Source organism: Gigantopelta aegis, chromosome 14, assembly GCF_016097555.1.
Source record: "Gigantopelta aegis isolate Gae_Host chromosome 14, Gae_host_genome, whole genome shotgun sequence".
In the NCBI taxonomy this organism is placed as follows: Eukaryota; Metazoa; Mollusca; class Gastropoda; order Neomphalida; family Peltospiridae; genus Gigantopelta; species Gigantopelta aegis.
In genome coordinates this window covers 10,945,970-10,969,042 of record NC_054712.1, presented here as the reverse complement: position 1 = coordinate 10,969,042, position 23,073 = coordinate 10,945,970, and the positions used below count along the sequence as shown (strand labels likewise).

Here is a 23,073-nt window from a genome sequence, read left to right as displayed (position 1 = left end):
ACAAAACTTACTTTTCTTGTGGTGACGTAGACATGACACATGACATGAACAAAACGCTTCACAGCAGGGATCGTATTATTGGGCAAACAAAATATTTCCTTCCTTCTTCCTTCCTTTACATAACATATTTTTTCGTGTTATTACTAGTAATTATGTTTCATATTTAATAATAACGATTGTCTGTCATTTCTTTTACTTGATCGGGGTATGGAAAACAAAAAACATCATCCACAAGCGTATATCTAAACAAACGGGTTCGCCGATTCACAGCTTCAGGGCTAGATATAGGAGGTAAAATATGGACTGCCGTTGTAAAATAATAATAATAACAACAACAACAACAACAACAAACACAACAACAACAACAAAAACAATAATAAAACCTAGCCAAAAGAAATATGTCCTGCTAAGAAAAACTATGACCTGCTGGAAATAAGACAATACGGGTGAGGGTGGAATTTGGTGTAGTGATTGAAACATTAGGACCTCTGAGGTGTATTTTAGAGCATTATGGAATTTAATTATAACAGGATCACGAGCTAAATAGCAGATGAGATAACTGTACATATTTCTGTTTCTAACAATAGTCACCCTATTTGTGGGATCATTTTAGCAGGTGAATTTCTATTGAATGCATTTCGCTTTTCACAGGCCGCTCTTTCAAGCCCTTCCGTTTGCGGAGAATTTATTAAATTGTTGTTCATACCCCGATGAACGTAAATGAACCAACAGACAATCCTTAATTACAATATATAAATTATTAAATTTAAATTACTTAAGTATGTTTCCATAGTTTGTTTGGTTTTTTTTTAGTATTCATACTATTTCTTTCAACAGAAATGTCAGTCATTCCAATCTGTATGCATTTGGTACATTGTGTATGTCGTCCATATTTAAGGGTACGGTAATTTCTTTACCAAATACTAGTACTAGTATACAATCATGATTTTATATACGATTGCTAAAATCTACCACCAAACAAATGCATTCATATTTAGCTATCAAATTAAATGAACTTATAACTATGATTCATAGCCACATGTATAAGTTCAGTTTAATTTGTAAACGTTTCTGGTGATAAATATCTCGAGTTTTCAGGCAGTATGATACAAGTATGGAAGAAGAAATTGGAGCACCTTGGTACATTAATCATAGGCTATTGGATGTCAAACATTTGGTAATTTTGACATATAATCTTAGAAAGGAAACCCGCTATATTTTTCCATTACTAGCAAGGGATATTTTATATGCGCCACTCCCACAGACAGGATAAGACATACCACGACCTTTGATATACCAGTCGTGGTGCACTGGCTGGAACGAAAAATAACCCAATGAGCCCACCGACGGGGATCGACCCCAGACCGACCGCACACATCAAGGGAGTGCTTTAACACTGGGCTACGTCCCGCCCCGATACAGGTATGGAGGCACGTGATGGACCAATTCTACCTTTAATCTCCGTATGCTGCATTACCGATTACTTCAGCAACAATGCAAGTGAAGCTGCATACATTGTAGCAATGCAAACACCGACAGGAGGGGCTATGGACGTCATGTGTTCGAGCATGAGGCATTTTATGGACGATGTATGTGTCATTACACGTGTGAATATTACAGCTTATTAGAGAGGTTCGGCTGACAAGTATACGTATACGTTTACGACATATTCGCGCAATCCGCTTTGGCTGCTCGTTCTTGACGTCTGGTGATAGAAATCAGTGTTGTAAGATGACAAATTCATACCGGCGCGCGTTACAAATGGTGTTACATTGGACGACTTTAAGTGTCTGATGTTCGCATATAAAGTAAAAAGAAGACGGGGATCAACGTTCGCGAACTATGGTAGGTTTGATTTGGATAATTTTACTAACGAGCAATGTGTTGCTCTGTTCCGCTTTGAAAAAAAGGATATTCACCGTCTATGTCAAGCTCTCGGGATACCACAAAGAGTAGTTTTACCCCCGACAGATCGGTAGTAAACGGTATTGAGGCACTATGCATTCTACTGAGGCGGCTAGCGTACCCAAACAGACTATGCGATCTGGAACCGATCTTTGGAAGACCTACATCTGTTTTGTCAGCCACTGTCAACTCTATACAAGCCTTCATATATGCCCATTTTGGACACTTGTTACATGAAGTTGATCAGCCGTGGTTGAGTGAGGAGTGTCTCAATCGTTTCACCCAGGCAGTACACGCCAAAGGTGCTCCAATGAATAATTGTTGGGGCTTCATCGATGGAATCGTTAGACCAATCTGCAGACCCACTGCATACCAACGTCAGTGTTACAATGGACACAAACGGACCCATGGAATCAAGTTTCAATCTGTAGTAACCCCCAACGGTTTAATTTCCAATTTGTATGGACCAGTGGAGGGTCGTCGCCATGATGCTGGCCTGCTTCGAATGAGTGAACTTTTACCCAACATTACATCATTTAAGAGCCCTACTGGTAATCAGCTATCCTTATATGGGGACCCTGCTTATCCCTTACGTCCACAGTTAATTGGACCATTCAAAGGTGCTGTACTCACCCAGCTCGAGCAAACATTTAATGCACGAATGTCAAAAGTTAAAGTGTGTGTTGAGTGGGTGTTTGGTAAAATGGTCAGTATCTTCGCCTTTCTAGATTTCAAAAAGAACCACAAAATATTATTAGAACCAGTTGGAAAATTATACATGGTTGGGGCAATACTTACAAATTGTCATACATGTTTATATGGACCTGAAACATCTCAGTTTTTTTAAGTTGAACCAAGTACATTGGAAAATTACCTAAGAAACCGTACCTAGTTGTACATTAGCGATAATATATTGCTGTATTCTGTAGAGTCTCTACATATATACTAAAACAATGATACTTGATACACATCAAGTGGAAAAAAAAGGACATAAAAACAGTTATGTGTTTATTTATTTATTTATATTTGTCTCTAATTCGGAACAATTTCATTGATGATTTGAAATTAACTTGATTAAAACCCGCATTTTGATATTTGACCATCAGCGTTTGTATTCCATTAACATCTTCATCAATTCATTTCTCTCTTGCCTCTCTTTGGCCCTTTCCTGCAGCTTGCGCTCCAATCTCTCTTCACGTTTTGCCTCCAAATCCAGCTTTGCGCGCATCATTTCTAGAAACGGGTCCTCTTTACGTTTTCTTTCCTTCTTGGGCTGTTTTAGTTCACCACCGTTATCACCATCAGAATCTGAAACAGGTTGTTAACCCATGTCAGTTGAAAAACAACAATAAACCACTGTAATCATTACAGAGAACATCTTATGACAACCCATTAACAATATTAGTTTTTATTATTCAGCCATGACTAAATCCACAACATACATATTTTAACAACTAAAATTACTGACATGAACAAAAAGAAAAAGAAGGATAATGGTGCTCTGAACATTTCCGAGCATTCTACCCCTGAAATATATCACTTCTCAAATGTACTGATATATGTACATCAAAATATATTTAGGCCTTAAAAGATACAACAAAAAAATGCAATGAGAACAAAACAATAATAGTTAAATAAAAAGAATAATAATAAATAAAAATAGATAGGGTAAAGAGTTTAAATTTTTTGTTTGTAGTTCGTTTTTGTTGGTGTATTGTTTTGGGGGGATGCGGGGTAGTGGGACGTGGGGGCGGATTGGGGACGTGTTTGCTGTTTTAAACTACCTATACATGCAACTCTTTTGGTCCATATAAACTGTTATGTGTGTATTATTTTCTCCAACATATTAATAAGAAATCAAAAACCAAATACACATGTACAAAAATGTTTACAAAAATAATATTTAAAAATAGGTTGTCTTTTGTTTTTGTAGATAGGGTCGGGTTCTCGGAAACACACGTTTGTTTCTAGGCCTAATACTAGTAGTCATGATTTTAGTATAATAAAATTACATTTCGTTGGTTACTTCCTTACCATCACTGATTTGTGTCAAACTTTCCATTGCTCGTTTCCTTATGAACTTGCCTCCTTTAGTATCCTCCTTGGTTTTGGATAAGGTCTTCACATCATCTTTATTCTTTATCTTGTTCTCATGTATCTTTATCTCAGCTTCTTTTTCCAGCTGCAATATCTCAGTCAGAAGGAGTTCCCGCTCTCCGTATTCCTCATTAGTACCAGACCTGCAGCATCAAACATTAGTAATATTTAAAAACACAAAGTGTCAACTGGCGGGATTCGAACCTACTGCACCGATTCGCATGCCCTTTATCAGTCGGCGAAAGCATGCTATTAGTTTGAGTTACGTAACATCTAACATTCTCATTCATAAATAATAATAATAATAATAATAATAATAATAATAATAACTAATTACCTGAATGTTTGCAAAAGAATCTACTTACTTGGAACCAAATTTCATTGAGCATCTGATGTTGGTAATACATTTACAGTAACACATTGCTATTGCACTCACTTTTTAACAGATTGCAGTTTATCCGCTCTGTGTTTGTCCATTAGCCTTTGTGTTCTTTCTCGCACTGTCCTGGACGTGATTGCTTTTTCTGGATTTAATGCAGCATTCAATGCTTTAGCAACAGCATTCCATTTCACAGGGTCACTGAACGGAACATTCACATTCACTTCTCTAAGAAGCATAATGTCAATTGTACGCGTGGAAACAACTGATTTTTTTTGTTGTCCATATTGACCTGAAAGAAGCAAATTATTTATAAATATTAATTCAGTTTATTGTGATAAGGCCTTCATAAATGTGCGTTTCCAGAAAAGCGCAAAAAAACAGTTAATAGGTAGGGTAGGTTGTCTTGCTTTTTTTATTATTATTATTATTATTATTATTATTATTATTATTATTGTAATTATTAAATGAAAAATTAGGGCAGGCCTTTAAAAATAAATTCCAAATAAGGTCGGGTATCATGGAAACGTTTTGGTTTGTTAAATTTATATCTCAAAGGCAATTTCCATGAAACCCATTACATTAATTTGTTTCACTACAATTAGATAAATAAAACGTTTCACAAAAACTTCATATCCGGTCCATATGATATATGTAGCTGGTACCAGTTGATAGTGAAGGGTGGGGGATTACATTTTTAATGCCTGGCATACTTATTTAAGGGACAAACAATGTGCGAATAGCTAAGGACCAGCAGATTCTAAGGGAGTCGATCCTTTCCCAAAGAGGCCAAGAGGCCTACACCCCCTTCCCCGTCTACGGGCCTGCTGCATTCTACGTTCCTGATGTGGATTATTTTGTCATCCCCACTCCAGGTTTGAGTCCAAACTCATATGATTTTGTTTTTTATAGAAAGCAGAAAAAAGAAAAAAAACAAGGACTAAAGGTGCTTTCCCGTCTTGGTAAGAGTACACAATGATTTTTTTTTAGAAAAATGAAATGAAATGTTTCTCCTATAGGCCTACATATGTTATAAGTAGCACAAAACCCTCATATTAAGTTCCACACAAATACAACCACAATATACATATGAGTAACATATTTAACTAATTATCAATTAACATTAATTATGTAAATAAATAGCTTTATGGTAGAAAAAATACATTTGTATACATACGTTTTAGCCTCTACGTATAAATGGCGTTTTATACGTAATGACGTGTCCTCGTACGTATGGCATGGGAACATACGTCACATAAACTGATGACGTAGTACGAAGAATTCGCCGAAACGCACACGGAGACGTTCACGTTGGGCCGTGCCGAATCTCTCTATTATGACCATATCACGTATGGAATAAGTTGTAATACATTATGGGGAAATCGTAGTTTGTGAATAATGAAATATGTTTTAGTCAGATACTTTTACAAAACTTTATGTTTTACACCCTGTTTTAGGGTCTCCACGAGATCTCGAGTACCTGTACAAGGTCGAATACAATGATCAACTATAATACAATGGACTCTAATTTCAGCAGCAGATAATCAACAATATAAGTTGCACAATAAGTATATGATCATGTTCTAGTTTCTATTTTCAAACTGTCCGTCCGTCCTTCACAACACTGAACATATCAACCTGTTTGTAAATACAATACAATAGCATGACTTGGCATCCATGTTAAGTGGAATTAAGATGCATAATGCTATTTTACTTTATTCCTTAATCTCATCATCATCTAGTGTAAGTGTCGAGTACTCGAGTACCATATTTTGGACTCGTGAAGACCCTACCCTGTTTTATAGAGGAGGAGTAAGAAAGAAAAAATGCAATTTTGGACTGCGTTCGAAAAAAAAAAAATATATATATCACGAATTAAAGTAAAAGCTGAGTGCTACAAACATTAGTATACATACGACCGCAAACACATTCCATATACAGACACTGGTATTCTAAACAAGAAAATGTATTTAGTATGAAATGGTAGTCGCCAACAAGGCTCTGTTATCGCAAACTTTTTCAATGGCTGCAAACTCAGGACTGTCCCTTTAAAATATAACACTATCTAGGTTTACACAAATACATAATCCAGAGCATCATATACAGCAATATAAACAAATTGCATTCAAATCGCTGTTGCAGATATATATATTTTTAAAATCTCTACTTTTCTTTCATTTTGCTAATAAAATGGCTTTTTTTCTTCTTTTTTGAAATCTCAAAATGACATTTTTAATCAAATTAATTTATTAGATCTTTTGACATTTTGTTTAGCGAATTTGTTTATTCTTAGAACATTTTGGTACCAAAAGTAATTGTGTTCTTATTTGTTTTAGGTCAAAGTATACATTAACTCCAGTCACCGATTCAAATGTTAGAAGTGAAATTTTTCATTCAAATCAACATGAGTGTGGGATCACAATTTGATCTGTAGCATTCAAAGGCAGGATTGTTACGTCGGTAGCATTACTTTTCATAAACTAGACATGTTCCAGGTTCAGAAAATATATGATACAAAATTATATCTTTCTGGACTGTTTAAAAAAAAAATATTGGCTCTAGCCCCCCTGACTATTTCTTGTTGTCAGTATAATAAGAAAGATATACAAATTTAATAATATATAATTTGAATTAAATTTTAATGGGGGTTTGAATAAGTATTATATGTGAAATTTTCGTTTTAAATCATTTATTTTTAGTAGAGGTTTTTAAAAATAATTACAAAATAGGATATTTACTGGCAAGAGATACAACGTCGGTTATATCCCTTTTTTGAACTCCTGCACCGGTACGTGTTGATACAAACTGATTCCCACAGCTTATAACATTCAAAAGCTTTAAATTCATATGCTCTTGTTAAAATGGTACATTTAATATTTCATGATTAAAATTCATAATGTAAATGAAATATATTTATATTAGTGTGGTAACCCTGTGGTAAAATTAACTATGACCTAAAACAAATTGGTACACTAGTTTTTTTTTCTGTAGCACTATCACAAAGACCATCTCTACATATTGCAAAAGTTAGAAATGTGTGGCTCTGCATAATTGTTTAATATTGATTTGATATATATATATATACAGTGTTCTAGCTAGCAATAAATAGAGGGGCGCTGCGCCCTGCCCGCGTTTTGCGCCGCCCTGTCGTATTTGTTACCGCACCGCCCCTGATTATCGCCGCCCTGCCCTAATTCATTGTCAAATAATAAATACATAATCTTGTTTCCTGTCAAAGCGTGTACAGTGTTGTTACGAGTCTGAATTCCCAATTAAAAAACGTTTGACAATACATTGTTTGGCCAGTTGTGAAAGCCGATAGCAGTAACGTGGTATGTTTTTTCTTCTTCTATTGTTAGTCGATATAACTGAAGACGAGCGGACAGGCAGTCTTACAAAGCTGGAATGTGAAGTAATCCTCACACCGTCACGCACATAACCACACACCACCTAGCAAACACCTAGCTGAAAGTAGGCATCATGATAAACTTCGACAGAACGTCAAATGCGAAATTTTAAAAATAATTTTTGCCGTTGCAAATACCCAGACCAAGATACATATAGTTTTAACTGGTGTCAGTAGTCCTTATCAATGACACATTGATTGCATCTTTATAATATGGCACAGAGTAAACTAGCAACACTGGTTATTTGGTCTATGTAGGTATAACTGTGTTTTGTTAAAAGCATGCCTGCTATTTAATGAAATCTATATATGCAATAATAGCCGTTTTTGAATGCAGTGAGCAACTTGTTACAAATATATCTTTATGTCAATGTTTTAAATTTGTTTGTTCTTTTATTTCTTTATTTCTTTTTATTTATTTCTAATCATTCTCTTTTCTTCTTTTTTTTCATTTCTTTATTTCTTTTAATTATTTCATTTATTTATTTTAAATTACATTAGGGCATGATATTAAATGGTATAAATACTATATATACTAGAAAAAAGAATAGGATTTTTTAGGTGATCCAACCTTTTGTAAAACATTTTAATAGTTAAAGTTTGATTTTATTTAACGACACCACTAGAGCATTTTAATTTATTAATAATCGGCTATTGGATGTCAAACATTTGGAAATTTTGAAATTTAGTCTTAGAGAAAAACCCGCTATTTTTTCCTTTAGCAGCAAGGGATCGTTTATATACACCATCCCACAGACAGGATAGCACATACCATGGCACATACCAGTCGTGTTGCACTGGCTGGAACGAGATTTTTTTTAATAATGTCTATATTTAATATATTAGTACAATAATATTGCATTCGGCGATGAATGTACTGTTTCATCAAACATCCAAATTTAAGAACAATAAATTTGGGTTTAGAAATTGATTGCCCCCCTCCCTCCAAAAACGTTTTGTAAATTAAAACCAGCATAGATATTTCTACATATCCATGTATGATATTTATGAATGTAAAATATTCGATCATATCCAGCACTTGCCTCAAAAATAAGATTTTTGCGTTAAAAATGCCCTACAATTAAATTAGCGCCCTGCCCCATCAAAATCCTAGCTACAACACTGTATATATATATATATATATATATATATATATATATATATATATATAATATAAATCAAATGACAAATTATCAAATATGTTTATGAGTTGATGGGGAATGACAGGTGTGTGGCATAGATAGCCACAAGAGACAAGTACCTGTCGCGGTTGGAGAGACAAGGACTTGGATGTGGAGGTGAACAGCAAAAGAAGTTGAAAGATAGGAGGCGTTGCCAGATCGAGAAGAAATGAGATGGAATTCAGAGGAGAGAAAGGAAAAGGGGGTAGTGGGATTAAGTTTATAGGTGCTTGCCATTAAGTTAAAGGCCCATTTTAAGATTTTAAATCATAAGAGATCGTCAACCATAAATAATAATACAAATGAAAAACATCTTACCATCTGAATGACTCGGGGACGAGCCGTCGACCAGCTGTATCCAGTCACTGCACGGGTCAAGGCCCGAATGTATATCCAGTTTAAGCAGTCGGACCAGAATCCTCTGATTTGGCGGGGCCGTTAGCACCAAGAAACAGTTCATGTTGCGGGCGTAACGCGACGAGCTAGTGAGTTCCAATATTCCCGACCCCGCTCCATCGAGCACCAACTTATTGTCGCAATTCCTATCCATGAAATCTGTAAACAAAAAGCCATTCAACATATTTGAGCAAAATCAACTGCTTGAAACACTTGAACAAACGAAGGAAGGACTGCTTTATTTAAAGACGCATTCAGCACGGCTATATTGAGTCGGACATATGGTTAAGTACCGCTCAACTAATAAGAGAGGAAACCGCTGCCGCCACGCAGGGAGCTACCCTTTCCGATTTGCAGTAATGGATCTTTTATATGCAACATCCCATAGACAGGATACCACGACCTTTGATACGTCAGTTGTAGAGCACAGGCTAGAACCAGAAATAACCCAATGAGTCCACCAACGGGGATCGATCCTATGCCGACAGCGCATCAAGCGAGACCTTTATCAGTGGGCTACGTTCCGCTCCAATTGTAATTGCACCTCAAACATGTTATGAAGATGGAAGTTGATAAGCTCGAATTAAGCTTCATTAGCATTGCCAGTCAAGTTGAGATAGAAGATACTAATTCAGAATCGCTGAAACGATGTGACTATTGTGACTATATTTCAAAGTATACCTATAAACCAAATAACTTCCGGCTGGGTCAAAGTTCGAGGTGCACCCAACTTTTGACAGAGAAGTTAACACCACACGTCCTGTAATGGGTGATAAATATCGCTTTTAGAGACTACAATGAATTTGACTGTAAAAATTAATAACAAAACTCGACTAATGTCCGTCCCATACTCCTATAAAGATGTTAAAAAAAAAAAAAAAAAAAAAAAAAATATATATATATATATATATATTCTTTGCAATTTTGAAAACAATCGGCTCAGCAATAAATAACTTGTAGTATGCCTAAATTCCATAGTATGAAAAAGGCGTTCCCTGTGGGAAAAATTATAATGTCGACGAGAGTCACTTTTCGCACCCTTGTTTTGGCGTTGTAAACAATAAATATACTCTTCAAAAAAAGAGACTTGACACTGGTAAAAATAATGCTATAGGATTATTTTTACAGAATCAAAAGAAAGAAAAGAAAGAAATGTTTTATTTAACGATGCACTCAACACATTTTATTTATGGTTATATGGCGTCAGACATATGGTTAAGGACCACACAGATTTTGAGAGGAAACCCGCTGTCGCCACTTCATGGGCTACTCTTTCCGATTAGCAGCAAGGGATCTTTTATTTGCGCTTCCCACTGTTGGTGGGACATAAAAGACCACATCAGAAGTGATTCAAACTGACCGCATAACGGCACTGTAGGTAACGCAATAATGCCAAGATTGACGTCAGCTCAACGCAATAATGCCATTGGGAGATTGCAAGCAGGGGCAACTCAACAAGCTGTAGCAAGGCACTTTGGCGTCTCCAGACAAACCATCTCTGCTTTATGGGCACGGTACAACACCACTCAAAGTGTTAATGACAGACCAAGGTCAGGTCGTCCCAAAGTAACCACTGTCGCTCAAGATCGATACATCCGGGTGTGTCATCTTCGAAATCGAACCATAACAGCAACAACCACAGCGACACAAATCCCTGGACTATGCAGAATTTCTGACCAGACAGTTGATAATCGGCTGAGGGAGGCAGCAAATTTCCCTAGAAGACCAGTGCACTTAGCACTTAGATCTTATCGGAGGTCGGACTCGGGATGGGCGTGTTCGAAACCCTAGTGGTATATGGGCACGTTAAACTAGTTATCATCATCATCACTAAATGGCTCCGCTCGTCGTTCGTCTGCGTCGAGACCCCCACCCCCGGGGGACTCCGCGACGGCGACTCTGGATGTTGGGGCTGTCAAGAGGAAGGCCGTGACCCCCCCCCCCCCCCCCCTCGCCCCCCGGGGGATCAACCAGCCAAGACGCGGCCTTCTACTTCCTCTTCGGGTGACTGGAGAGTGGCAGCGCGGAAGATCAAAGGCCAGCACTCTAAGTACTTGGTGGGAGACGTCACTGACCCCGACAAACTGCCAGGCGGGGTCTACGAGGAAAACTTCAAGACGTTTCCCGATGGCCACCAGGTCGCCATCCACACGGTCAAACTACGGGGAGTGGAAGCTATAGTAGTGACGTCGCGCCGGGATGATCTTTACCGACAGGGATTCCTCAGCCATGACATGGATAACAACACCATCCACAGAATCATGAAGATCGTCACCGGCGCCCAGTACCCACAGATGGTCCACTGCCTTAGCACCAACAGCTACAGGAGACTGGTGCCTCACTTTGAGGAGAGGAACATCATCACCTCCCCGTAGATGCCACTCGCGTGGACATATCGATCGGACTTTAAACTTTTAGATCTGCGTTAAAAATTTTATGTCGAAATTACTTCTTCTTTTTTTTGATATTATTAAATAGTCCGATCCTCTCTTCTTTCTCTTATTTAATTTTGGACTGTCCTTCTAAAATGTTCCAAATTATATAAATATTCGGCCGAGCAGTCAATTCTTTTTTATTTTTGGCTTGTAACCTTTTTATTTTTTTATTTAATCTATTAACTTCTTTACTAATTTCTATTTTCAAAATTCTGCCCATTTTCACCCCCCCCCCCCCCCCCCCCCCCCCCCCCCCCCCCCCCCCCCCCCCCCCCCCCCCCCCCCCCCATCCCGAGTCAGGCCACCGATCTTATCGGAGGTCGGACTCGGGATGGGCGTGTTCGAAACCCTAGTGGAATATGGGCACGTTAAACTAGTTATCATCATCATCACTAAATGGCTTTATTCCAAATTCCGCCCACTTCAAAATTCCCCCCCCCCCTCCCCGTCATGGACTCAGTCACTGGCGAAGTCAGAGACTGAGCCCATGATAGGCGTGCGTGAAACCCTCGTGGTATATATGCACGTAAATCCTTTCACTCACTCACAACATCCAGACATTACCTTGGCCTGCCCGTTCGCCGGATTTAAACCCAATAGAACATCTATGGGATGCACTGGATGAGCGGGTGCGCCAGAGGAATCCACCATCCCAGACACTTCCGCAACTTCTTACGGCACTGCAGCAAGAGTGGCAGAACATTCCACAACGTGTTGTGCAACGTTTGATTGCTTCCATGCGTCGCCGTTGTCAATCTGTCATCAAGGATCGTGGTGGTCATAACCGATAGTAACATTTTGCCCACCCCTATGTCACACATATGCCTGTGTACATGTTTCAGGTGGATACTGTTTCGGACATGTACAGAGTAATCCCCTTTACATGACGTCTTGATCTTTGGTTGATTGTATTATGTCTACCAGTTTTAAATAACCTTTGGAAATCAACGTCGTAAATGGTACAATTTTTAATTACATTTTTGTTTTCAAACACATCCAGTGCATTAGTAATGATCAAACAAAACAGCTGAAAACGGAAACGTCATGTATAATCGCGGTATGGGTTTTGGCGCAGATAAGCAACGATCTCGCGTAGTTTCTTATTATTGACAGACATGACCTAATGTATATATAATATCAGTAAAATATAAACATTAAATTCAATATATTGTGAGATTTTTAGTTTCAATTTTAGTTTACTTGTGTATACTGTATACTGTAATATTCTAACCTTTTTGATGCGGTATATATTTTGAAGCGGAACATCCAGGCAACTTCTGAACTGTGGCGTAGCGTGGGTTACCAGCGCCCGGGGCAAGGCAAGTATTGCGCCCCGTTAGCACTCCCCGAGTCCCTTCCACCAGTCCAGAATTTTGCGCCCAGGGCAACCGCCCCGGAATCCGAATTAAAACAGATAATCAAGAAAGCCCGGTAGACATTGCCATGCACATCCTTTGTTTATTATATGCATAAGATACGGCCTTATTAGCAACAAGTGCAGCAGACCTACAATATACTTTAAATACGTTTTAACAGTATTGCAATGATTGGAAACTTAAAATTAAAGGGACACGCCCTAGTTACGGCTAGTTGTTAACCATTACGGCGTTGTTTTTCGCTATTAAACCCATTTTTTTTACAAATAAAATTGCACTTTACTTACATTTTATTATTTAGAATACACATTTCCATTCACCTTAAGTGCTTTTTGGTAATCCTGGTAATCCTGATATTTGTAAAACCACGAAATGCATTTTTTTTATTTCTTAAAATTCTGCGCGCACTCGAGAAAAAACCGTTAAGCAAGCGAGGTCCAATCTATTTTTAGAGGGAATCTTCCTGTGTTAACGTCACAGACGTTGGTATACCACGTGCCCGTTATAATTTTGGTTCGGTTTGTTTTCTCGTGCACGGTTCACGCAATCAACATCCGATTTGTTGTCGTTTGCTTGTTGTTCATTTGTGAGATATTTGTTCACAGTTTGTGAACATTTTGAGTAACAATAAAGTTCAGACAAGTAAGTGTCTCAATACAAAACGTTACAAACCCTTAAAACCAATAATTTTGCTAAGTCTTACGATATCTGGAGAGGGGATACAACCAGGACAGAACAGTTGGAACATGTCCAGGAGAGGTGAAAAGAACGCACCCCAAGTCTGTGCGCACTCTGTGAAATTTGTCGTGACGTAGGCATTGTTGTGCTTCGAGCGACATCTACCGGTGACATCAGAATACTAACTTTCAAAATTATTTCAAGCAATTGGGACATGGGGATTCCCATGGTATTTATCGATATAAAACCTGCTTAACCTCACCGTGGTGCAGGGATGTAACATTCTCTTTGAGAATGGCCAATACAGCACAAAACTGAAGTTTTGAGTAAAATTCAGTATCCGTAAAATTCTGTGATATTTGTGTTTTTGCACAGTTCTTTACACTGTTTTTGTTTAAGTCTTGAATTTTTATATTGATGTTGATCATCACTTTATTTATTTGCATTACCATAGTTTGACACCCAATAGCCGATGTATGTTTCGTGCTGGGGTGTCATTAAACATTCATTCATTCCATTTGATAAAAACGTGATCTAAGTGTAATACAGGTTTGTAGATTAACCAAATTATAATTTATTTTCGCTGGATGGAACTAGGGTGTGCGGCTTTAATAGTAACAAAACAAAAATAGTGATTTTTAACGGAACTGCTAAAGACTGTAAACATATTTTTAAGATTGGAAACACTATTTTAGAAAATGTTAATTAATACAAATATTTAGGAATTACTTTTAAATAACTTCCGAACTACCAAGAGCAGACTTAGTCAACAGGCTACAAAAGCTTTGTACTTTGTATTAACGAAATCAAAGGAATACCATCTATCAACTGAATGAAAACTTAAAATGTTCGACTCGATGGTCTTGCCAATCTTATTATATGGCTGCGAAATTTTGGGGGCACGAGAGAAATGATATATTTAACTCTGTAGAAATCAACTTCTTTAGACATATTTTACCTGTTAAGAAATCAACACCTTTGTTTATGCTATACGGAGAACTAGGACGAATGCCAGTTGAATTACTCATACATAGAAGAATGATATGCTACTGGGCACGGCTTTTATCAGGAAAAGAAGCAAAACTCTCTTTCTTATTATACAAAGCTATGTTAAATGATCATCATACTAACGGAGTCAACTATAATTGGATCACCGCTATCAAAAACATTTTGGATAACTTAGGAATGAGCAATGTATGGATATCTCAATCACTCGCAACAAATCAAAGGCAATACGATCAATATTTACAAATATGGAGAAATATCTTATCACAATCATCGAGAAGGAAAGGTTACGAGCTATATAAAGAAAACTTATTTCTCGAAAATTATTTTAGTATACTTCCTGAAAAGCTATGGTCAGTTATCATAAAATTTAAAACGTCTAACCATTATTTACCCGTTGAAACTGGTCGTTGGAATAACATACCTATAGATGAGAGACTGTACACTATGCGACGTCAATGATATTGGCGATGAGTTTCATTATCTGTTTGTAATTTTGTTCATGACTTAAGGGTCCAGTATATACATTCATATTACTATAAACGACCAAGTACTTATAAATGTAAAGAATTAATGAACAGTAAGCGAATCGGAATATTAAAGATATTAGCATATTTTATAAATGTAATTATTAGTAACTTTAAACGTCCCTAACCAAACGAAATAAAAATATATAATTATTATTACGATGACATGTTTGCTTATAAGTACTTGGCCACACATGATGTATATCCAGATTATATTTATATGAACACAAACTTGTGGTTTGTGAATAAATATGTTCTTAAATATGTACATGTATCTAATGCATTTAGAGTTTTTGTTATACATATTGTTCTTATAGAATTCTATTTATTGGTCTTTGTATATGTTTATTATCAAACATCTTGTCACGTGAATGTTATAAATTATATATGTATATATTCCTCCTATGCCGTTGTGCAACGGCCCAAGTGTACATAAATTATTGTCTTGTCTTGCCCACGCTACGCCACTGCTTCTGAATGACCAATATTTAAGAAAAATAACTCCAAACAACTGGAAACGTTGTGTGGTGGTCCACAAATTCCATATTAATAATACACGCCAAAAATATCACCATTAAAATAATTTTTAACACTATCCTCACATGTAAACCATATAGCCCAGTGCAAACAGTCACTGTACATTGATAGAGTGGGGTAAATTTGACAACACTTAGAGGTGTTTTGTTTGTTGATTATTATTACTATTATTTAAAACAATGTCCACTATACATTTCCTGTTGAATAGATTTTATTTTAAGATGTAATATGCACTTGAACGCCGTTTAATCCTAACCGAATATAATCGTATGCAGGGCATGCAAAATAAGGACAGGGGACTCATTCGGACGTCTATAGAAATAGATTGACGTAGTGTGATATAATTAGCTTATGATTATTTCACTAGTAGCAGACGACAATGTCTCGTGCAGTAGGTGAGTAAAATTCATAGTGAAAATTTAAAGATAGGGCCTACAGATTTGTTCATGTATGTTAAAAAGTGCCTTACAGAAAATAGTATTTTTAGTTACATGGTATTTTTAATAGTTTATACTTACCCATACTTGTCAACATTTTAGAATTAGAAAGTGGTAGGTGCACTACGAGGGAGCTTATTGGGGGAGGGTTTGGGAGGATATGTTTCTTGTGTTTCGATTGGTCAATAGTTTATGTGCAGCCAACCAAAGAGCCGCTTTTAATATAAAGTTTCCCGCCAGAGGCCGCCAGCAGAAACTGAGGGAACCAGGTTACCATGACGACGCGGCATACTCTAGACCTAGTCACGACTCACTAGCCGGAGTGCTGTCTCGTAGCTAGGCCTACTGAAATAAGCTGGATTAATCATTATGTGATATCGATTTAAAGGGACACACCCTAGTTGTTAACCATTACGTCGTTGTTTTTCGCTATTAAACCCATTTTCTCACAAATAAAATTGCACTTTACTTACATTTTATTATTTAGAATATACATTTCCATTCACCTGAAGTATTTTTTGGTAATCCTGGTGTTTGTAATACCACAAAATGCATTTTTCGTATTTCTTAAAAACGCACGCGCGTCTGAGAAAAAACCGTTGAGCAGACAAGGTCTAATCTATTTTTAGAGGGGATCTTCCCGTTTCAACGTCACAGGCGTTGGTATACCACGTGACCGTTATCATTTTGGTTCGGTTTGTTTTCTCGTGTACGGTTCGCGCAATCAACATCCGATTTGTTTTCGTTTGCTTGTCGTTCATTTGTGAGGTTTTTCTTCACAGTTCGTAAACGTTTTCATTAACAATAAAGTTCAGACAAGTAAGTATCTCAATACAAAACGTTACAAACCCTTAAAGTGCTGTTCCAGATGTATGATGTATTGAGCTATATCAATCAAGATATTATTTAATATGATTAGAAAATGTAAAAAAAAATGTAAAATTTTTATATACCGGTATATTTTCCATTTAAAAATATTCCCCTGAAAAACAGAACCAGCTGAATTCGTTTCGGGAATTTCCGTAAGATTTGATCCGTGACGTCACGACGGGAACTCCTTTCGATAGTCGATAAATTTAGTCTTCACGCATTTCCTAGTAATGTTGCTGTGAATAATCTGTGTGTAAATTTGATTAAAACAACGTGAAAATACTGGACAGGAAGAAAATGCCGGAGACCGTTGACTGCAGGCACTTTAGTTTCGATTCGTCCGAACTGGCTTGTCGGCTTAAGCGAGATATGGGAATACCATGTGTTATGGCTTTTAAAAAAAGATGCCGTACCAACAATTTTTCTGCGACACAAAACAAATGACAACAGCCGATGCCATCCACACCGAAACGACCTTGGGGTGCATATCGTCAATGTCCCAAATTGCGTTATGCTTTCAACTCCGGTCAGTTTGTTTTTTCATGCACGGTTCGTGCAATCATCGAGATCCGATTTGTTGTCGTTTGCATCTCGTTCATTTGTGAGATTTTTCTTCACAGTTCGAAAACATTAAAACAATAAAATACAAACAAGTATCTATATCCTAGTCCGTCCCATCCTACAAAAATGTAGAGTTTTTTTTGTAAAGAAAAGAGAGAAAAAAAGAGCTGATTTTGTATGCATCTTAGAAAACAATCGGCTCAGAAATAAATGACTTGTAAATTCCATAGTCTGAAAAAAGGCGTTCCCTGTAAAACAGACTATAAATACATTACATTAATTTTACTATACCTTCCCACAAAGAAAACCTTTTTTCATACTATGGAATGTGCTATAAGTTATTTCTTTCTGAGCAGACTGTTTTCACAACTACACACAAAAAATAGTATTGTTTTGTTATTTCCAAAACACTTTTACTTCTTTTTTTTTACGTCAAACTAAACTAAAATTGTTCATACCCCCCCCCCCCCCCCCCCCCCCCCCCCCATCTTCATAGAGGGATGGGACGGATAACAGTCGTTTTTGTTTATTTCTTAAAATTACCGATATCGGGTCCACTTGACTGGTAGAATTCAAGAGTTATTTATCGTCTTCTCTACTACATCACAAGTATTAGAACATACAGTGTAGCAAAATAATTCGCACGAAAAGCTAAAGAACAAAACAAGAATAAAAGTTGTAAATTAGTGGTATTAGTCTCCACGACCATTTTCATCGTCATCTGTCAGGCCGGTGGTTCATCGGAAGATGTTCCAGGTTCAAACTGATAAGGCATTATTTGTTGTGTTGCACAAATATTAGTCCAGTCGTCATTACTATACTATTCATCATCGAAAGAAGAATCGCATGATCAATGAGACTGGCAGTCGCTGTCGGTCCCACTTTCGCTTGCGCTGGAAGTCATCTCGTGGTAGGTTTCTGTGAAGCGCGTTCCCTTCGTGACGTCATGGCTATTTACAGGCAAATGTTTTTACCGATAATTTTACTCGGTCGTTTCCGGCAGTGTTCTACGGGAGTGATGTTTTAATACTTTTATGGGGCATTTTCGTAATTATTGATTTACATATCGGTGTAAAATATTATTGCAATGAATTAAGAAAGCATTTAATTGTGGAGTTTGAAATTTTAGTGTATGGTCTGGCACAGCACTTTAAAACCAATAATTTTGCTAAGTCTTACGATATCTGGAGAGGGGATACAACCTTGGGGGTGGGGGTGGGGACAGTGCCGGATTAACAACGTAGCAGATGTAGCAAATGCTACGGTCCCCGCGCTTTCAGGGGCCCCGCGGATCTCCTTTTTTTTTTTTTTTCAGTTTAGTTTAAACTTTATACAATACGAGCGCGGCGTGCTAAAAGTGAAGGGCGCGTGCAATCGACAGATAGAAATTCTGTCCCGGCATAAAAACGCATGCGCGACTGTGTTGTCATTGGTAATTTGATAATCTAAGCCTGAATCACACTTGTCTACTGGCCTAAACTTTGACCCACGTTTTCGGGGCATACATGCAGTTACATTATAGTTTAATGGCATTTGCACTGGTTTTTAATACTGTTGGCAAGATTCCTTTTGTTTCGACAATACATCTGACTGATTGTTCAAACATTAAGGTGTGATTATGTTGTATGTAAAGCTATGATAATAGTGGGCGTGGGTTGGGGGGGGGGGGGGGTTACTTTTGTAACTAGCCAGTAGTAGGGGCCTATGCTATGTTTTGCTACGGGCCCCGCAGTTGCTTAATCCGGCTCTGGGTGGGGAGCACAAGCTATATTGTTAACTTTATTTAAATAGAGTAGGACAAAAAAAAGCCTTACATTTTCGTCCTGGGGAGGGGAAGTGCCTCCCACCTCTACTACTACCACTACCACTACTACTACTACTACCAACAATAATAAACGGTGCATCTAATTGCTAATAACAATAGGTTAGCCACTAGTACCCGGTGCCGACTAGCAAATGTCCAGGACAAACAGTTGGAACATGCCCAGGAGAGGTGAAAGGAACGCACCCCAAGTCTGAGTGCACTCTGGAAAATTTGTCGTGACATGGGCATTTCTGTGCTTCTACCGGTGACATCAGAATAATAACTCAAAATCATTTCAATTAATTAGGGCACGGGGATTCCCATGGTATGTATCGATATAAAACCTTCTTTTTCACTCTATTTTATAAAAACGTGATCTAAGTGTGTTACAGTTTTGTAGATTAACCAAAATTAGAATTAATTTTCGCGGGCTGAATCTAGAGCGTGCGACTTTAAATCTTTTTTTTTTTTTTTTTTTTTTTTTTTGCTTGGTCGAAAGTGGTAGGATAGCTTTGAAGTGCGGTAGCCGGGAGAACAGTAAAGAAATCGGTAGCCTACCGCGTTAAGCGGTAGGGTTGGCAAGTATGCTTACCATAAACACTGCTTTATTTTTTCAAATAAAAAATACTTCCGTCAACAAAACTTCTGCATTTGACTGCCATAGCTTTTCTTTGATGACGCACAATTGCTATTTAAAGATACTGCGTCAAAATACATACCACGCCATCATACATGCCGAGACGATACCCAGTTTATTGTTATTGTAAAGATATGTAAGGTGACGTCATTGAAATATTGACGCCATTGAAATTCCCCACATTAAAATAAAAACTGGTCTACTAACCTTGAATCCAGACTCAAAATTCTATACCTAGCGAGAAAACAACGCTGTTTACAGTTCAGTATGATTTTATGATTTTTATTTTTTTAGGCTGAAAGTGGTAGGATAGCTTTAAAGTGCGGTAGACGGTACAACAGTAAAGAAATCGGTAGCCTACCGCGTGAAACGGTAGCGTTGGCAAGTATGCTTACCATAAACATTGCTTTATTTTTTTAAATAAAAAATACTCCCGTCAACAAAACTTCTGCATTTGACGTCATAGCTTTTCTTTGATGACGCACAATTGCTATTTAAAGTTTACAGTTCGGTATGTTTTTATTTTTCATAATTCTGGGCAAAATATTAAGTTTAATTTGAAAAGATGAACGAAATAAAATGTACCTTTTGTCAAATATATCATATCAAAAAATTACCGCTGGATAAGTTATATTTATTGTGTAAGAAGCCAAAACAAGGGTGCGAAAAGTGACTGTCGTCAACCTTAACGATGTTAACATATCCGCGGGCGCAGCACAATGTAAAGAATTGTGGTACGGGTCGAGGTTGCCAGACTCTCCCTTCAAATGCACCTGTGAAGAAAATTTTCATTGATACAACACCTAGGGCCTATAGCCTAACCCACACATTAACACAATCTGTGAAAAGTGGTACGGCCGTACCGTCTGCCCCGCCCCTGAATGCCGGCGTTAAAAAAAGGCGTTCCTTGCTTCTTAAATATAGTTCACCATTACTGTTATTCAGAATACAAATACACCGGGTTTTTTGTTGAATGCGCCACTAATGAATTTATTATTATTAACCTATATTACTTACACTTGTTATAAGCAAAAGATTGAGATAGCATCAGAGCTAAAATCACCAATACGGGTATTTCTAACGCCATTTCTGTTTTGTTCTGCAAATTCCTCCACTGTATATTTAAGGTTAACTTTATAATTATAGTTAATTAAATAGTTACTATTAATAGCTACACAGTTCACATTTATTTTACTAGGTACTCTGTATTCCCAATAACCACTGGCATAACCAGGGTTTATATGGGGGGGGGGCGGGGGGGGGGGGGCACCCACATTGGGTGTGTGTGGGTCCATATCTATTTATAAGCCCATGGTTTCCGCCAGAGATTTATTCTAAGGAACGCCCTCCAGGTTCGTCGGCATGTTTTTTGAAAGGGGCAATGATCAAGCTCGTTATTAAGCATGGCATGAAGTGCCTTGCCCGAGGGCGCGTAGCGCCCGATATGTGTAGATGGGTCCTGGGAAATTTTTAAAGTTGGACTTTAAACGCCTTTTCTTGTCATCTGTATCCCAAAATTAGTCATTTTTAAACAATAATTATAAACTATTATAAGGATTATTTTGCATAGTATTTTAACCCAATACTGTTTTCATTTAGATGGTCATAAACGCACTACGCCTATATTTAAAGAAAGAAAGAAATGTTTTATTTAACGACGCACTCAACACATTTTATTTACGGTTATATGGCGTCAGACATATGGTTAAGGACCACACAGCAGCAAGGGATCTTTTATTTGTGCTTCCCACAGGCAGGATAGCACAAACCATGGCGTTTGTTGAACCAGTTATGGATCACTGGTCGGTGCAAGTGGTTTACACCTACCCATTGAGCCTTGCTGAGCACTCACTCAGGGTTTGGAGTCGGTATCTGGATTAAAAATCCCATGCCTTGACTGGGATCCGAACCCAGTACCTACCAGCCTGTTGACCGATGGCCTAACCACGACGCCATCGAGGCCGGGTGTAACGTGGTATTTTGACTCCGTAGAATAGTGACTCCCCGGTCACATTTCTACGGATAAAGGAGTCAGTTTTCTACAGGAGAAAAATAACTCCCAGCTGAAAAACCCGTAGTACTACGACCCCTCACACGTTGAAAACTGACCCCCATAGAATAATGACTCCTCTTGAAATCATAGAAAATCTTCTTAATGGGATTTCAACAAGTTTCTATGTAAGTTATTTTACTATAATATCTTAAGTTTACTGTCAATCTTCTATAAAACAACAACCCATAGGGACCTTAAAAGTGGCCTCTATCATCAAGTGACATTTTACATATACTCTACAAAACAAGAAACGCAAAAGGGTACAAATGGGTTATATCTGGCCGACAGTTGACAATCCAGGACATGCCACGTCTCAGTGAACCGCAGAGAAACAATGCCATCGGCCGACTAGACGCAGGCGAATCCAGAACGGCCGTTGCCAGGGCATTCCATGGTGTCCCCAAGCACCATCTCCAGACTGTGGGACCGTTACCAGCAACATGGATCAACACGTGACCTCCCTAGATCCGGTCGACCACGGGTCACTACCCCCGGGCAGGACCGCTACATCCGGGTACGCCACCTTCGGGAACGATTGACTACTGCCACCTCCACAGCCGCAGCAATACCAGGTTTGCGCAGGATATCGACCAGACCGTACGGAACCGCCTACGTGAGGTAGGAATTCGTGCCAGACGTCCAGTTCGAGGTGTCATCTTAACACCACAACACCGTCGACTCCGACTGCAGTGGTGCCAGATTCATCGACAATGGCCTCAACTGCGATGGAGACAGGGTGTGGTTCAGTGACGAGTCCCGATTTCTGCTCCGACGTCATGGAAGCTGTCG

At 38.0% G+C, this 23,073-nt stretch overlaps 2 protein-coding genes across 6 annotated transcripts in view; both read right to left on the bottom strand.

Moving 5' to 3' along the window:
- LOC121388296 (abnormal cell migration protein 13-like) overlaps window positions 1-21,322 on the bottom strand; it is a 33,521-nt gene extending 12,199 nt beyond the window's left edge. The window contains exons 1-2 of one of the 3 annotated variants that reach the window (XM_041519581.1): window positions 21,249-21,322; window positions 9,287-9,523 (exon numbers count right to left, since the gene is read on the bottom strand). In XM_041519581.1, the coding sequence (XP_041375515.1) occupies window positions 9,287-9,523; window positions 21,249-21,318 (307 nt within the window). In that variant the 5' untranslated portion in view covers window positions 21,319-21,322. Of the gene's footprint in view, window positions 1-9,286; window positions 9,524-12,363; window positions 12,571-21,248 lie in introns of those variants that run through there. The other 2 variants (XM_041519582.1, XM_041519579.1) reach the window with 2 other exon arrangements.
- On the bottom strand, window positions 2,906-6,276 carry LOC121388298 (DNA ligase 1-like). 3 transcript variants are annotated; one of them, XM_041519585.1, is made up of 4 exons: window positions 5,559-6,276; window positions 4,439-4,673; window positions 3,940-4,145; window positions 2,906-3,213 (listed from the first exon to the last, which is right to left on the bottom strand). In XM_041519585.1, exons 2-4 carry the CDS (start codon window positions 4,618-4,620, stop codon window positions 3,008-3,010), a joined length of 594 nt encoding a protein of 197 aa, XP_041375519.1. In that variant the 5' UTR covers window positions 4,621-4,673; window positions 5,559-6,276; the 3' UTR covers window positions 2,906-3,007. The 3 variants fall into 3 exon arrangements, with proteins under 3 accessions (XP_041375519.1, XP_041375518.1, XP_041375520.1); XM_041519584.1 differs by having other exon boundaries at window positions 4,439-6,276; XM_041519586.1 differs by having other exon boundaries at window positions 3,991-4,145; window positions 4,439-6,276.
- Window positions 21,323-23,073: the final 1,751 nt, after the last annotated feature.